At 40.2% G+C, this 17,632-nt stretch overlaps 1 protein-coding gene across 1 annotated transcript in view; it reads right to left on the bottom strand.

Annotated features, from left to right (window-relative positions):
* LOC140239937 (protein disulfide-isomerase A6 homolog) overlaps positions 1-17,632 on the bottom strand; it is a 37,306-nt gene that overhangs the window by 18,812 nt on the left and 862 nt on the right. Inside the window, exons 2-7 of the mRNA XM_072319753.1 lie at positions 4,875-5,007; positions 4,280-4,337; positions 3,443-3,569; positions 2,204-2,316; positions 1,695-1,904; positions 328-480 (exon numbers count right to left, since the gene is read on the bottom strand). Of these exons, the coding sequence (XP_072175854.1) occupies positions 328-480; positions 1,695-1,904; positions 2,204-2,316; positions 3,443-3,569; positions 4,280-4,337; positions 4,875-5,007 (794 nt within the window). The remainder of the gene's footprint in view (positions 1-327; positions 481-1,694; positions 1,905-2,203; positions 2,317-3,442; positions 3,570-4,279; positions 4,338-4,874; positions 5,008-17,632) is intronic.

The raw sequence follows: 17,632 nt of genomic DNA, 5'->3' as shown, positions 1-17,632 counted from the left end.
AAGTGCAAGTTGAGTGTAGATACTGCGTTTGGCAGTTACGGAAAAGTGGCTTTCTAAACATTTTTTCAAAAATCTGAATATGTCATATGAAGAAGGATTGCCCACTGACTATATTTATGCAAAAAAGTGAAAATCGCCAAAAATGTTAGATACTGCGTTTTTCCTTGGGGGGGCAGTCCAGAGGATTTTGTTGTAAGAGGAGTCCACTGTATAGATAATGCTGTTGCAAGATTCATCACAGTTTTATGAATACAACTGACACATAAGTGCAGAGATTGGGTGAAGCCCGGAGAGGAGTATGATGTCCTCAAACAGGTTGCTGCTTACCTCATAGACCTCGGGTGGCGGGAGGGCCTCTTGAACTTTGGACATACACCAGCTGACAATGTCCGATGCGGTCCTACCGCCATCATAATCCTCACCATCTGAAAATGATTTTTTGCCAGCTGCAAAGAACTTGAGGGTGGGGTATCCTCTAACCTGGATGGAGTAAAATAGATAAATTAGAACACTCTGTCCACAATGTACCATCAGTTTTAACCCTAACTAGGCCGGGGGGGGGCCTCCGAGGCCCCCCCCCTCGACGTTCCGCGCGATGTATCGCTAACGTGAAAAGCTATCGCCGCGACGTTTCATGACTTTTTTCTGTCGAGTCTCCCGCATCTTTTGACACCAAATTTGCGATGCCCGGGCGCGCGGTTCCGAAGTTTCGCATAAATATGTACATGCATGTCAGACCAAAAATTGCTCAAAAACGTGAATTCGTGTACAATTTCAATGGAAACTGTGCTTACAGTCAAATTTCATAAAAGCATGATTATTTTGGGGTTTTATTGATTAAAATCAACTAATAACATATTTTCTCGTTCAGAACAATGTCGCGGACAAGTTTCATCAAAAAAACAATGAAAAACATAAAGTCGAAAAAACAAGGAAATACATAAGAAATTCAAAAAACAATAAAATACTTAAGAAATTTTTTTGGATGGCTCAATTTTTTTCGCTTATATTTGCTTAGGACACTAAAAAGAATATTTACACAAAAAAATGTACCCATTTCGGGCTTTATTTAGTGATTTATACCAAATTGTCTGATTTCATGCATCATTATGTATAAATTAGCATAATTTAGCATAAATGACAATTTTTCAAAAATCTAACTTCGTAATACTTTAGATTACATCATAGGCAATGTGTGTGCAAATTTTCGTCGCGATCGCGCGGTCGACGGCCGAGATCTTGAGGGGGGACCTGGGAGGCCCCCCCCCCCCGGCTCTATGATCTACCTAAATAGCCCGGCCTAGTTAGGGTTAAGGAAAAAAAAAACAGGCCTCAAGGAAACAAAGTTATCAACTGTCTCTGTGTCGTGAAAAGGTATTCAAAAATCATCACAGCATAAATTGGTAATTCAGACATTTATCAATGAAATTTACTGTTGAATAAGGATATTGAAAGTTCAATAGACTCAACTTGGCCGAAGGAATTGCTATTGGCTGTGTTAAAATTGCGATTGTGGAGTACAGTATTGAATGGAGAAATGTGTATGTGACATTCATATCAGGCTCAGAGTCAATATTTTTGTGTTCACGAATAGCACTTGACTTACGAAATTTGTGGAAAAAAAAAACCTCGCAAAATATATGGTGTATACAGTACAGACTGTATATGATGCCTCCAGTGGTGGCAACACTTACCTGGAACCTGGAGCTGATGACGGAGTGCGCTGTAGCATCCACTGCACCAAGTTTGACCTTGCCCTTGAGCTCAGTGGCCGCCTTGGCAAACTCGGGGGCCAGCCTCTTGCAGTGACCGCACCAGGGGGCATAGAACTCCACGAGCCAGAGGTCAGTGCTGCTCAGGACCTTGTCCTCAAAGTTGCTGTCGGTCAGCTCGACGACATCAGTCTACACGAAAATGATAAAAAAAGATGGGTAAGTGATGCGCATACATCATATATGCTCATTTGCCATATGGTGCGCATATTTTGTGAAGCAGGTCTTGCACAAACAAGTGTAGCTGTGCATATCGCTTTTATATGTTTTCCTCACCAAGAATTAGAGCCACAAAAACATAATTTCTCAAAAAGTGGTGGTCTGGCATCTACTTCTGGTGGCTACCCCTACCACAACAACTCATCGCAATTCATCACCACTCATTATAATATCGCCACCGAAAACTCACTTTGTGATCATTCAACACTCACCTTGCCCCCGGAACCACTGCCACTCCTGAAACCACTGCCCGTGAGACGACTATTGACCAGATTTTTGGCTGCTTTCATTGCTTCGTCGACGATCGCCGCGGCAGTACGGGCTCCTGTTCAGTAAACAAGGGAGAATAGAAGAGCAAGACAACTGTGAAGCACAGCAAAGACAGCTTGGTAAGATTCAGTGCTTGAATAGACCCGATACTCCAGAGCCTCTTTTCTCAGTACACACTTTTACAGAGTATACATGCTTTCTTTCTAGTAATTGCATCTGTAGTTGGGTTGGGAGAGTCCATTTAAATTGAGTTATACATCAATCTGCCCATAACTAACAAGAGACCCGCGGGTCTACATTGTAGCGCTCACCTGAGTATCGCAAGTTCACCTTTCACGCAGTCACTAATCTAAATTATTCACAGCTCTACTAAAATTTCTTCTCAAGTAGAAGATGAAAATGTACAATAAGGGCCGAAATTTTTTAAGATTCCTTAATTTGGGGGGATTGGGGGCCCTCTGGGGCCCTCTGGGTGGGGCATGGTGCCCATTTTGATAAATTGAGATCCTAACCCCCTAGGGATGCTACCTGCCAAGTTTGATAAAAATTGGTCTTGGGGTTTTCAAGAAGAAGATGAAAATGTAAAAAGTTTACGCACGACGGACGCCGGACGCCGGACGCCGGACGACGCACGACGGACGACGCACGACGGACGCCGGACGAAGGGTGATCGCAATAGCTCACTTGAGCCTTTGGCTCAGGTGAGCTAAAAATCCATGTCTGGTGACTTTTTGTGATGCAAGGTCACATATTGTAATATTGTGACTTCAGTTCACCCTTTGCTCTGTATTCTCTCTGATGCACACGGTACATGATACAATGCATATTCACATCTTGCTTTTAACCCGTTGAAGAACGTTTCATTTCGCTACAACATGCATTTCCCATAGACACCTGCCCAAGTATAGTCGGGACTCGTCCTCAACGGGTTAACAAAAACCCTTGTTAACATGGCTCTCTTGACCATTTATCTACAATTGATGGTGATACACCTTGTAAATTATGCTGTGTGATATTTCCTGTCAAATCCGTGCTTTCATCGCATAAATATGAAATTTGTGCCATGAATTCATCAGATACTAAAATTGCCATTCTCATCTATATGATTTGTGTTTAACTCTCAAGCCTTAGATCAGCAGTTTTCTTTTCTGGTCAGTTGAAGCAAAAAAATCACAAGTTACCTTGGTAATCACTTGGGCTGTCCTTGTCGGCACCAAAGACTTTAATGGTGGGAAATCCCTTGACATTATAGGGACTCCCAACAGAGGCATGGATGTCCATGTCTACGGCACCAACCTTAACAATTCCCTGTCAAAAGAACACAGGAATGTCGACGGTAATGACTATATATGATAATAACAACTGCACACTTACAACCTGTACATTGCATTGTTTGATCATTTAGATTATTTAGACCATTTAGATTTAGATTATCTAGATCATTTACCAGGTAGATATTTCAGATCATTTAGATTATTTAGATCATTTAGATCATTTAGATCATTTCTAAGATCATTTAGATTATCTAGATCATTTAGTTCATTTCTAAGATCATTCATTAAATATTTTCTTTATTTTTTCACTAAACTGTGCTCTGAAGTTGTATTCACAAGCAAAGAGATTTTTACATTACATGGTTGATCCAAAATGGATGTATATCATCTATATGTTTGACTTAGGCCTGGAAGACTGAATGTCTTAAAACAAAATAAAAGAGAAAGACTGAACAAAACAAAAGTGAGGAGGTACACATTTCAAAAAATAAAAAATAAACACACAGACAAGTGAACAATACACATTGCTAGGAATCATCACTTCACACTAACTACTGCTAAAATTTCTGAACCCTCAATACAACTGTCTGATCAGCATGAACTAATAATTGTTTGTGTATGCTAAAAGATCTCAAATTTTATAGCTGATTGGCAGCAGCAGCACTAACTTCTAATTGCACTGTCTTTAAAAAAAAAAAAAAAAATGGAAGGAGACATTTCATGATAGGCAAAGCTCTAGCCTACCTTCAAGGCTGCTGCAGCTTTTCTCCACTCCGGGGCTAATGCTTTGCAATGACCACACCTAATACACAGAGGAACAAAGATCGCGGGGTGGGGGGGGGGGATTGGAGAGAAAGAAGTATATTAGGTACGACAAATGATAGTCTAATGAAAAAAATAAGTACAGTAGTTCTATACTCTTGTGATTCAATCAAATCTGAAAATATGTCAGCAGCCAATATCAACAACTAGGGAAAATGCTGCGGGATTGGTCAAACTTGTAAAATTGCATACCTTGGAAATCATATCTTGGAAGTGGGCTTAAAGTTATACCAAAACTTATGTGCCCCTCTGCCAGCAGCCATCTGCACCAACAAAGATGATTAAATTCTATGTGATAGCCTCAATTCTTGAGTAGTCCCCCTTAGCAACTCATAAACAGAAACAACTTAAATGGAGAGCAAAGTGCCCTCTAAATCAGTGATAATTGTTTAACTGAAAAATGTTGTTGACCTTTTGAGGACTGAGGAGTTGAAGAAAGAAACAACAAGAACAAATAATGAACCCTATCCAGGCACACATCAGAAACCACATATACCATAAAATGACACATTCTTACCATGGGGCATAGAATTCCACCATCCACACATCATCGCTGTTTATGACCTCTGTTTTGAAGTTTGAAGCCGTCAATTCTATGACATCATCACTCGGACTGGAGAGGACGGAGGCTGCTCCAGCCACCAGCAGAACTAACGGAAAGAAGAAAATTAACAACATTAATAAATAAATAACAGATAAATCACATTCAGAACCTCAGTGTCCTCTATACAAGCCGTAGCTTATGGGATGTGGCAGAAAAATGCAGAGATATTAAGGTCATGCTGATGCACTTCATGTTGACACTGGGCATTAGAAATCAAACAGAAGTGAATTTTACAATCTTTTTACAGTAGCTAGTTGAAGTGCTTTTGTATGGATACGATTGGACTAATCTCAATCTAGACCAAACTTTATGTCAGTCAACTGCACTCTCGTGCAAAACATTGAGACACCAAAACTTGCGTGGAACTGTGAAGGAGGAACTAGAGCATACCTCATGGCTTTGATACTCAAAGTTATACAAAGTTTATTTTGATATGAATCGCACATCGCCATTGATCAATGCCAGCTAATCATGAAGCGATCTACATTGTAGGTAAGCATCCTTGAATCCAACCTTGCTGTTCTTGCTTACATGCTGGTAACTTTGCTAAGTACAATTATGGGAAAGACTTCCATGTCCTTCCCCCCCCCCCCCCCCCATTATGCCATACTACTTCACTCTACCCTAACCTTGTTAGGTTACGCAAGGATGCATGCACTCACTCACACACATTTGATTTGGCAAGCGGTGGGCATGGGAGATAATGCGGGTGGCTGAGGGGGACATAAGGAAGTCTTGCCCAACTAGCAAGGGTGGCTATAGCCTTTTGTAAAGGCCCTCTCGCTGTATGGTGAAGAGAGCCCGGCTGAGTGGGGTAGCGCGACATGGGCCTTTTGAGATCTGCTTCGCATCCTTTTGTTAGCCCTTTGAATTACCAACTTTTGCTTCCCAATTTCGGGAGCAAAAGTCGACCAATCAGCGTATCTGCTCAAACACGATTTTAATACAGCGAATGCATGCCACAGACCTCCACGGGAGGTCAGTGATGCATTTGAACAGGCATGACAACACCAAGACCGAGTATGAAGATGAGGGGAGCGCGCCATTCCATTGGTCGACCAAAACCCTTTACTTTTAATATGAATATTCAGTAGGGTTCACGTGTCATGAATAATAATGTGTGAAGCAGATCTCAAAAGCATACTTGCCAACTCTACCGCTTTTGGCGGTAGACTACCGCTTTTTAGAGGTTTTGACCGGCTACCGATTTTCTCTTCTGATCTACCGATTTTGTAGCAAACCTATACCATAAAATGAAATGGAAGTTATATTCTCCCTTCATTTTGCATTGATTCCCTAAAATAAGCTAGTAATTAGAATACTAATAATAATTTCAAGGAACTCGTTCCTCAAAAACGCCGTATTCAGCCTTCTAATATGCACACATGTATGCACACTGCAGTGGCGCACTAGTCTCTATCATATCTACGTGCGTGCAAGACTTACTGTACACGTGTACGTGTAACTCGAACCACGCATAATAGTAATGTTTTGGTAGCTCACGTTCTGCAAGAGTGAATGCTAGGAATGGAAACCCTCCCAAACACTGCAGAAGAGAGCAAAATCTGCCACGTACAGGAATCTCACAGCCAGGTCATCTGCTAATTAATTTAGATTCGGTGAGGGCAACATTATGTCTTATTCATCAAACTAGCTCCACAATAGAAAGTACACTATAAGGGGATAAATTATTTGCCAATATGTTTGATTACTTTTTCACATATGCTTAGCCTACAAAAATTATTTACCAATATGTCTGATTTTATTTTTATATGCATGGTCTACAAAATAGTTCATAGATTTACATGGATTATATGTTTTTTATCAATACCAAGAACCCTTTAAAAAGGTTAAAAAGCATGCACCAAATCTCATATTTTGATATTGAAAAACAAAAAAATTCCACACCGTGGGAGGGGGGGGGGGACACCCCCTCCCACACCCTCCCCCCCCCCCACCCCCCTCGCGCGCAAGCGCTCGGGCTTGGTTGCTTCGCTCCCTCGCAAAATCTACCTCTTCAGGATCTCAAAATGTTGGCAAGTATGCAAAAGGCCCTCGCACTGTCGCGCTCAGCTGGGCTCGCTTCGCTCGCCCATTTCAGCAAGAGGGCCTTGACAAAAGGCTAGGGTGTGGCTAGGCCTTTCACATGGGTAGGGTAGTAGTTTTTTGTTGTTGTTGTTTTTTTTTTTCCTGTCTTCTTCTTCTTCCTCTTCTTCTTCTTCTTCTTTCAGACAAGTCACCTGGATTTAACTCACAAAACTCTGTCCTCTACCTCTGGCATGGCCTTAGCTTAGGACCAGCCTCAGCTCTCCGGAGTCCAAGGCTGCGTTTATCCATTTTCCATATTTGAAACGTGCTTCAATATCCACTGATCAAAACGCATATGAAAATGCCTTTCACTCAGATTGCTTCTTGATTTGTTGTTTATTTAAATCTGTCGTGAGTTGATTGGGAAGTCATTTTAGTACTGCGCAGCAGCTCGCAGTTTGACCCTTTCATAACAGTTAGTAGTAGACCTCTATAAATTTACATAAGGAGCAGATATGTGTAGGCCTAGATCTAGTTAGCAGTGTGTGGTGTGATCTTGTTTATGCACATCTGTATCTGTATGGTTTAGTCACATCAGCAAAATGTCCAAGAAGACACATCCACGCTAACTTAATAACATAATATAGAGTGACATCAATATCTATTCTAACAACATTCTGTTTACCATCCATGTTTAACTTAGATCTAACACGTTACTCTTTTCATTAGGTCTACATTACAATGTGTAAAATGCGTAGGTCAGCTCGGGAAACCCACTCACAAGGGGGGCCCCTCCTTATAAGTAACCCGTCCCCCTTATAAGTAACCCCGTCTCCCTTATAAGTAACCCCCGGGGCACCCCTTATAAGGAGTCTCCACGCTTTTTTGCAATGCAACGCGAAAATGAAAGGACTGCGGCAATTCGCTTGATTATGTCCATAAAGCTTCACAAGTTTCCTAGTTACTCACGAAATTTGAGCAAAATCGGTTCGAGGCATCATACCTAAAATCATGGATTTAAATGTGATGTCAAACGACCCATGCGAATGCTGAAATGCGAGCGATTACTGGCGTGAGTGTCGCCAGGCGCGGCGGCACGGCAATGCTTGAGTGCAGACTTTCGTTCATTCAGGTGGCTTTATAGCTGAAAGCCACCTGAATGAACGAAAGTCTCCGTACTCAGTCGCCACGTCTGCACTCAAGCATTGCCGCGCCGCCGCGCCAGCGCCTGGCGACACTCACGCCAGTAATCGCTCGCATTTCAGCATTCGCATGGGTCGTTTGACATCACATTTAAATCCATGATTTTAGATATGATGCCTCGAACCGATTTTGCTCAAATTTCGTGAGTAACTAGGAAACTTGTGAAGCTTTATGGACATAATCAAGAGAATTGCCGCAGTCCTTTCATTTTCGCGTTGCATTGCAAAAAAGTGTGGAGACTCCTTATAAGGGGTGCAGCAGGGGTTACTTATAAGGGGGACGGGGTTACTTATAAGGGGGACGGGTTACTTATAAGGAGGGGCCCCCCTTGTGAGTGGGTTTCCCGAACTAAGGTAGGCACCCTACTCGATTCAGCATTTCAAGGGAGAAGACGTTACAGCTGTGTAGCCGTGATAATTAAGATTATTGACTTCCTTGAGTTTGAATTTGAACTACTCGACCGTCACTGCATTGCACAGACGCAGGCGCTTGGCTCAAGCTAAAGGGCTACATTCTGACAGGGGGAAAGGGGGTTGGACAACTCGACCGCGGGATAAGTCGTCCCTGGACAACTCGTCCCTACCCCTGGACAGCTCGACCGGGTCGAGTTGTCCAGGGGCGGGTTTGCGATTGGACAACTCGACCCAACTTTATTTGTGCCTGATTTTTACAGAATGAAACACATTTTTGTCATAATATTGACATAGGTTAGTGGAATGATGTATGAAAAATGTTTTATCGCATTTTAAGGCAATTCCTTTTTATTTTCTGATGCTGCGAAGCAATATTTAACGGTATCTTCTCTGCTCTGAGAGTCTCGGTGACGGAGCTTTTTCTTGTGACGAAAGCTTGCATGGTAAGGTGAAATTTGTTGAGAAATTTCCATTAAATGCTTAACACCAGCAATAAAATATGGTATTTTACATAGGTACATGTGTTTTCTATCCTTGGTGACATTTTCATGAGCAGAGGAATCATTTTAGTATGAAAAATGAAACAATTGTCTACAGTATGTCGAATCGTCTTCGTTCGTACTTGTTCGGTTTCCATATCGCGGGACGCGCGGCGCGCTGCTAGCTGAGAGGCTCGTCTCGGCGTGGCGCTCGCCCACTGGCCACCGGACCCCCTCCCACGTGCACCGATACCAGCACAACCTGTGACGACAGCCTGTTTGGTAAGGTGAAATTTGTTGAGAAATTTCCTTTAGATGCGAATAACCAACAATAAAATATAGTGTTTCATATAAGTACATGTGTTTTCTATCCTTGGTGACATTTTTATGGGCAAATGAATCATTTCAGTAAGAAAAATGAAACAAATCCTATGTCGAATCGTCTTCGTTCGGTTTCCACACCGCGGCACGCTGCTCTCGAGAGTGGCACACGCAACCACCGATACCGGCCCGCGGGCCCCCAGGCTGTAGGGCTGGCAGGCGTGCAGCTCGATGGGTGGAGCGAGCCGTGTTGCTGCGTAGCTACGAAGTCGACCGTGATCTAAATTCCAGTCAATGAAACTATTTCATACATTTCTCTTAACTTTGAACGATGTTATACTGACTAAATGGTTTGAAAAGTGTCTGAAATTTCACCGACACTGTATTGATTCGTAAGTAAGTCATCATCAACATGACAACCAGTCTTATCATGCAAGCCCAATAATTCTCCGCAGTACCACTGCCGGCTGCCATACACTTCCCACAAGCAATGGAGAACCTGACTCCATATTGATACAGTACTGTGGGGACCAGTACTGTACTGTCAACAAATAATGGGGGAAAAAAAAAACAGAGTGACAACAAAGGAAATAAAATTTTCACTCTTTTTCTTTTACTTTTTTTTTGTGTGGTTGGTTTGTTTATTTCTGTTTTTGCCAAAAAAAGGAGAGTTGCTCTGCATGTCCTGCATTTATTATAAAAAAAAAAGAAAAGGAAAAGAAAAGGGTGTACATGAGGTACTGGCTGTCTTAGCTTGTCTGAAAACTTCAAATGTATGTGTATTAATCCTCTATTTTTTTTCCCTATGCACTTCTCTCGGTCTTTGCAGAAGATATTATTTTTGGGGAAAAAATGCCTGTTACTTACACTTAAACACTTGTAAGTTATATTTACCAGTAATTTCTGACAGTGCTTCTCTGAATTTGATGATATGATCTGAACTAATCCTTTTTAAGAAAAAAAGGGGGAATGAAAGGGGGGGGGGGGGCATCCCAGGCCTGCGTAGAACATCATTCTAATACCCTGGACAGAGTTGTGTCAGAAAAACAGAAATGTATAATTCTTAATTTCATTTTGTTACCTATATGTATGGTACAGGTTACATTGCCTCTCTCTGTCAAACTCAAAGGTATTAGATTTTTCTTAAAATAGAATTATGGTCATAATAGAAATATTTCTGTATGGTACGGTACTTAAAATTATCTCTGTCTTTGCTAAAGATATAATCTGCGAAAACTGTTTGATGTTACAGACACTTCACTACACATTAGTTATGGTGTAACATTATCCTAAGGCCACGTTAAAGTCCATCAAACCATCCAGTTCTCTCTAACCCTTAGTTTCATCACAGAAAACAATGTCACACCTTTCTTCACAACATATTTCTGGTCTGGACATGACTAATTTTCATCACATTTTATTTATCAGGGCATAAACAAAGGTGCATTTTTAATACCATCTTGTCTTATTTTATGTCCCAGTTTGATGTGAGCTCATCTGTCTACTTATCTGGTATCTAGATAGAACAACCTCAAATTTTGCTGAATAGCACTTCAAAGAAGGGAGTATAAACGAAAACTAGAAATGTCACTCAAGATGATTTATACCCCCACTTAAATACTGGTATTTTCCATTAAAGCCTATTTGACCTAAAAAAAAAAAATTATGTATTTTTCATAATTACTATTTCTACTGACTGAATGTGCACAAATTCGAAAAGAATTTCATGACCCTGCACGGCATTCCTGATTTTGAGGCCATCAAAAATGTGCTGTTACCATGACACCACACTTTACTCTTTAATAATGTATCTTGCACTTTGAATATCAAATCAAATTTGAATATCAATGTGTTCCATATATCTGGTAATTTCTAATTGAAAAAATGGCATATCAAGTCTTATTTGCTAGTCCATTACCCCATTTAAAGGGCCATAATTTGCTGTTGCCATGGCAACACACTTTCTCCCCAGTGCTGATTAAAATGTTATAATGTAAACAGGACTCCACAGCTGGGATATTCGGTTGCAGGGGCAAGGTGTCTAGCAGTGCATAAAGCCCCCACCTCCCCCCCCCCCCCCCTCCTCCCGAATGCAAGTTTGCATGTAAGGGCATTCACAGCTTTACATTTAGCTCAACGTGTGTGCTATCAAACTTTTGTCTAATCACTTAAAAACTGGGGAAGTGCGATCTGCAAGTCCTTTTGTAATTTCCTGGGTCACCATGTAGGGCCTACATTTATCATGGAAACCACCTTCGAATACATTTGTATACTAATATATCTTGCACAACTTTATATTGAGTCAATTTTTGTTTGAATCTCTTGAAAACCAGCATAGTTTGAGAATTCTACACTTTTGAAGGATTTATAATATGTACAAAAATGTTGTTACAGTGGCAAGATATCTTTCGACACTCACACAAAAGTGTCTTGCACAACTACACATTAAAATATAGGCCTACTGATTGTATACATACAACTGAATTGCCAATTGAGAGAATATATTTCAATCCACAACTTTAGATGCATGATTTTCATAAATTTTGCAATTATCAAGGCAATGCATCAATCAGTAAGGAGGAAAAGGTGTCGTGCACATCTGCATGTGATTTAGCGGTTACACCTGCCAAGATTTAGGTTTACAATGTACTGCTAAAAAAATGAGGGTAGTTTGATCCACAAGACTTTGCAATGGACTGACCGACGGACCATCCTTTACAAAGTCTTGTGGATCAAACTACTCTATTTTTTTTTTTTAGTACCAGCTTCAGAATGGGGTGCTGTTTGTTATTCCCAAAGTTCGCTATTCCAGAGGTTGGTTAATCTGAAACATGCAAATTCCCTATACCTAGAGGTTCTTTAATCCGAAAATGAAAAAGGGTTCGTTAATCCGAACATTTGTGGCATTATTCCGAAGGTTCGTTATTCCTGAGATTCGTTAATCCGAAAATGAAATTTGGAATAAAGAACCTTTGGAGTAACGAATCTTAGGACTAAGAGCCTTCCGAATAACGAACCTTTGGAATAACGAGCTGTAACCTTCAGAATGATTCCTCTTGCTTCAGGTAGTATTTCTGCTCAGAATGAAACCTCAAAATGAAGTATTACTGTATATATACTGAAGATGATTACCTTGTATTCAGGTACTCCTGCCTCCATCCAGTTTCCTTCTCTTTGGGAGGTTTTCTCCGAGTCATAATACAACAGGCCATCACCATGTCAAGGAAACCTTGTGTCTTAACAGTCTTTTATCGAGGCCAACAATGGTGGCAAAATTCATGAAAATGACCGGTACGGGTATCCTGTGATAAGGTTTAATAATCATGCTTCATCCTTTATTTTTGCTATGCCATTATCATAGCAACCAATTCAGGACACTGCAAAGATGTGTCATGGACTTTTGCATATCACAGTCATCATGTGTACCAAAGTTTTGAGATATTTGCTTAAAAACTATGAAAACAGATTAAAATACATTCATAATTAATTTTTTAAAAGAACATAGCTTTACATTATTATGGCTTCATTAGCCTTCACCATACCTTCAAGAAACTGCATTATCTTGATAAAGACAGAAACACAAATAATTCTTGTCACATTTTCAACTAATACATTGCTATTGTCTTGTACAACTTGATTGGAACAAATTGTTGCAACAACACAAGCAAACACCTTTCAGAATGAAGTGGTCACTATAGTTTGATAGAAATTGTGGAATATAAAGCAAAAGGGGAGAAGTCTGATCTGCCCAGATAGTCAGGATCCATGAAATGAAATTAAATGTGGTTCTATACTTCTATGCATATTCATGCCAGCATCAACGTAAAATGCATTTTCTCTCCCAGGGATTTTGTGTATTTCCTCCCTTTTCAAATTAAATACATTTTTTTTTTTATTATCATTTTTATTTCTATTATCAATATCATTATCATTATCATTATTAGGCCCCTATTATCATTATCATTATGACCGTTATTATGACTATCATTATGCTTTGATATGATTGAGAACTTGCATTGGTTGGTTGACACTCACTTTCATTTTGTTGCTTGCTCAGCCCCCCCCCCCCCCATGCTTTCACTCTTTTCCTTTTTTATCCCTCTGTTGTTCTTTATCTTGTTTGATATTGCCTCCCTATTCATCCTGTTCCTTCAAAGGTTTCCCCCTTTGGTCCTCGGATCTGGATCATCACTGACCCTCCTCAGCCTTTTGTCTGTCCATCTCCCACTCTAATCCCCCTCCCTAAACCTGTTGGGCTCCTTGCCCATGACTTCCTACCCTCCCCTTTTGTTTTCCTTGTTCTGTGTCCTTAGCCAGTCTCTGACTATTCTTTATGTGTGAAGTCCTATTATGATTGCTTTCCCTGCCTGTTTGTTATTTTGTCTCTGACAAAGATTCTGCTATAGGATCAAAAGCTCAGGCCCCTTTTGACTCAATTTTACTCCACTGGCTCTCCACAAATGGATAAGCAGTTTTCAGCAGGTTTTTTTTTTTTCTTTTGCTACACTTAAAAAAACCAATGTGTGTACATATAGGAGTATGTTGTAGAACCAGGAAAACATTTCATTTTATGATGCCTATAGGACAAACACACAAGCTTTTTTATAACATGAGCAATTTCACATTTCTAACCCATAGGGCCTATATGGTTGTTTGTTTTCACAGACAATTGCTAACATAACACAATCTGATGAGAATCAAGTCCAGTGGTCTATATTATAGTTTGATAACATGGTTGAAGATAAATTACCAAGATGGGACAAAATGTTCAATATAGGTAGTTGAAATTCTACAAATGAAATTAAAAAACTATCAGTACTCTTAAAAACTAACTATAAGAAGGCTGAAAATAGATGGTAAATTTTTGGTCAAGTTATGATGTCACAGTATCTTTTTGTCCCCGCCGAACGAGTTCGAGCAGGGGACTATGAAACGGGCTCCGTACGTGTGTGTGTCTGTGTGTCCGTCCGTCTGTGCATCCGTGTGTGATCAAAATGTTCAAAATGCTACTCCTTCGCCATTTCTAACCCAATTTTGATTCTGTTTGCTTTATATGACTGGGGGATTTGAAGGGGAGATAGAGATACAAGAGAGAGAGCCTGGAAAGAGAGATGAGGTGGTGGTGGTGGTGGTGGGGAAGGTTGATACGATTTATTATGTTACCTTTCACAAAAAAAAATGTCCAACTGTAGCCCGTTTGTCCAGTTACCTGACAAAATTATAAAGGGATCCTTGATATAGAATTGTGTTGACCATTGTTGATGAGACCATCAACAACAAAAAAAATGCACAAGGAATCCATGATAAAACTTTTTAGTAGATACTAGTAGTCCTTTACAATGTTGTGGGTTGGTCGATGGAGGTGCACACTGATTTTGATTTTTCAGTAGGCCTACTCATCGCATTTATACACTGAATCTTTTCTTTTTGGATATTTTTGTATTATTTTGGTCTAAATATTAATTTTCCCGGTAAACTGTGCGCTTAGAAACATCCGTATTAAGCCCCTTATAAATGTACTGTATATTACTATTATTATTATTATTAAAACAGAAGATCAAAGTCATTGAAAAAAGGTGGAGGAAATGTCTCTGGTTGTACGAGCCCTTTTGCATTAATCTGTCTGTGTTATGCATTTATTTATTTACCCTGACCCTAATGGTTTGCAGTGACGATTTGCTGCGTGAAGGGATCGAGTCATCATCAATTTAATCAGTGTCACCTGAAAAGTTTGGTGAATTCACCTTTATGCCCTGATCATCGGTTGCCAGTTTGTTACTATCAGCCCCATAGAAACACTTTCTTGCAATGAAATGAATGGGGTTAACACAGTTTTGTATGCTATGTTGCCATATAGAAATATCTAATTATGACCATAATTACAATTGTGTTGGCCATTGCTGATGAGACCAACAACAACAAAAATGCACAAGGAATCCATGGGGGGGGGGGGGGGGGTGTCCCTTTTTGATGCACTGCTAACCACCTTGCACCTGCAACTGAATATCCCAGCCTGTGGAGTCCTGTTTGCATTAGCCAGAAGAAGAGAAAGACACATTTCCATCAGTGGGAGAAACTGCATTGCCATGGCAACAAAAAATTGTAATATCTAGATACCTGTTGAGCTTCCCTAAGGAGCCGGGTTGGAAAAAAGCAGTCAAAATCACTATGACCCTTGGGCCTCTCCAACCAACTTAAGGAAGCACATCAGGGAGTAGTTGAACATAAAAGAAAAGAAACAGTACAATTTTGAATGAAGCGTGTACACCATTAGGATTATTCTACATATGGTACAAACTAAAAATATCATTGTGGCAAATGGGTATTCATTCCACCCCCTCCCGTAAAAAAGGAAAAAAATCCAGTGTACAAAAAGTATTATCAGAGTACATGACAACAACAACAAATGTCCCCTCTAACTGCACTACTGACTAATAATGTAATTCTTTACACCCAAACCCTATCCCAAGGCCCAAAACCTCCGCCCCTCCCCTAAAAAAAAAAAAAAAAAAAAAAAAAAAAAAATCACTGCAGACAGCAAAGTGTACGATGCCAGCAAGTATCATCAACATACTCCAAACCATCTTCGATACACAGTAAAAATAAAAATAATTTCAAAACTTAAACTTTATCATTTAAACTACCCTGAGACTCCATGACCCAGCACTTTCTTTGAAAAATCCTCGTGTGGTATTACATACACCACTTTGCAATGTATATTATATACCTGGAGCCATAAATTCATAAATAATATTAGATAATGTGAGCATGAATTAAGGCATGAACATTAAAAAAAATATATACAATTACTAATCAGATAATGTTATATACGTCTTACATATAGAATCTGAAACCCAGAGAAAAAATATAACTGTAACTTGACACATTTGGGTATTTCAAACAAAGTCAAGATACAGAGATTCTCATACACATGTACATTGCATGTATGTCATACCTGTGGTTATCAATACACTACATTAAAATGAACCTCTCAGCTGTTGAAGGAAAGATGAGAGAGAATTGATAACTGCCGAGTCCCTTACCGAGTCAGGTAATTTGTTCCAGAGTCTGGGAAACCTACGGGTGGGGGACAGGAAGAGTACCTGTAGTGTAAGTAACAGGCCTTTTTTTTTCTCCAAAATAATATCTTCGGCAAAGACCGAGAGAGAAGTGCATAGGAAAAAAAAAATAGAGGATTACACATACATTTGAAGTTTTCAGACAAGCTAAGACAGCCAGTAGCAGTTCCTCATGTACACCCTGTTCTTTTCTTTTCTTTTTTTTTTTTTTTAATGAATGCAGGACATGCAGAGCAACTCTCCTTTTTTTTTTTGGCAAAAACAGAAATAAACAAACCAATCACACAAAAAAAGTAAAAGAAAAAGAGTGAAAATTTTATTTCCTTTGTTGTCACTCTGTTTTTCCCCCCATTATTTGTTGACAGTACAGTACTGGTCCCCACAGTACTGTATCAATATGGAGTCGGGTTCTCCATTGCTTGTGGGAAGTGTATGGCACTGGCAGTGGTAGTGCGGAGAATTATTGGGCTTGCATGATAAGACTGGTTGTCATGTTGATGATGACTTATTTACGAATCAATACAGTGCCGGTGAAATTTCAGACACTTTTCAAACCATTTAGTCAGTATAACATCGTTCAAAGTTAAGAGAAATGTATGAAAATAGTTTCATTGACTGGAATTTAGTTCAAATGTCGAAGAAAAGATCACGGTCGACTTCGTAGCTACGCAGCGACACAGCTCGCTAAACCCATCGAGCTGCACGACTGCCAGCCCTACAGCCCGGGGGGCCCGCGGGCCGGTATCGGTGGTTGCGTGCGCCACTCTAGAGAGCAGCGTGCCGCGGTGTGGAAACCGAACGAAGACGATTCGACATAGGATTTGTTTCATTTTTCTTACTGAAATGATTCATTTGCCTATAAAAATGTCACCAAGGATAGAAAACACATGTATTTATATGAAACACTATATTTTATTGTTGGTTATTCGCATCTAAAGGAAAACAGGCTGTCGTCACAAGTTGTGCTGGTATCGGTGCAAGTGGGAGGGGGTCCGGTGGCCAGTGGGCGAACGCCACGCCGAGCCGAGCCTCTCAGCTAGCAGCGCGGCGCGCGTCCCGCGATATGGAAACCGAACAAGTACGAACGAAGACGATTCGACATACTGTAGACAATTGTTTCATTTTTCACACTAAAATGATTCCTCTGC

The sequence above is a fragment of the Diadema setosum genome, chromosome 16, assembly GCF_964275005.1.
Source record: "Diadema setosum chromosome 16, eeDiaSeto1, whole genome shotgun sequence".
In the NCBI taxonomy this organism is placed as follows: Eukaryota; Metazoa; Echinodermata; class Echinoidea; order Diadematoida; family Diadematidae; genus Diadema; species Diadema setosum.
The sequence above is the reverse complement of the archived record's forward strand: the minus strand, read 5'-3'. Positions and strand labels throughout refer to the sequence as shown.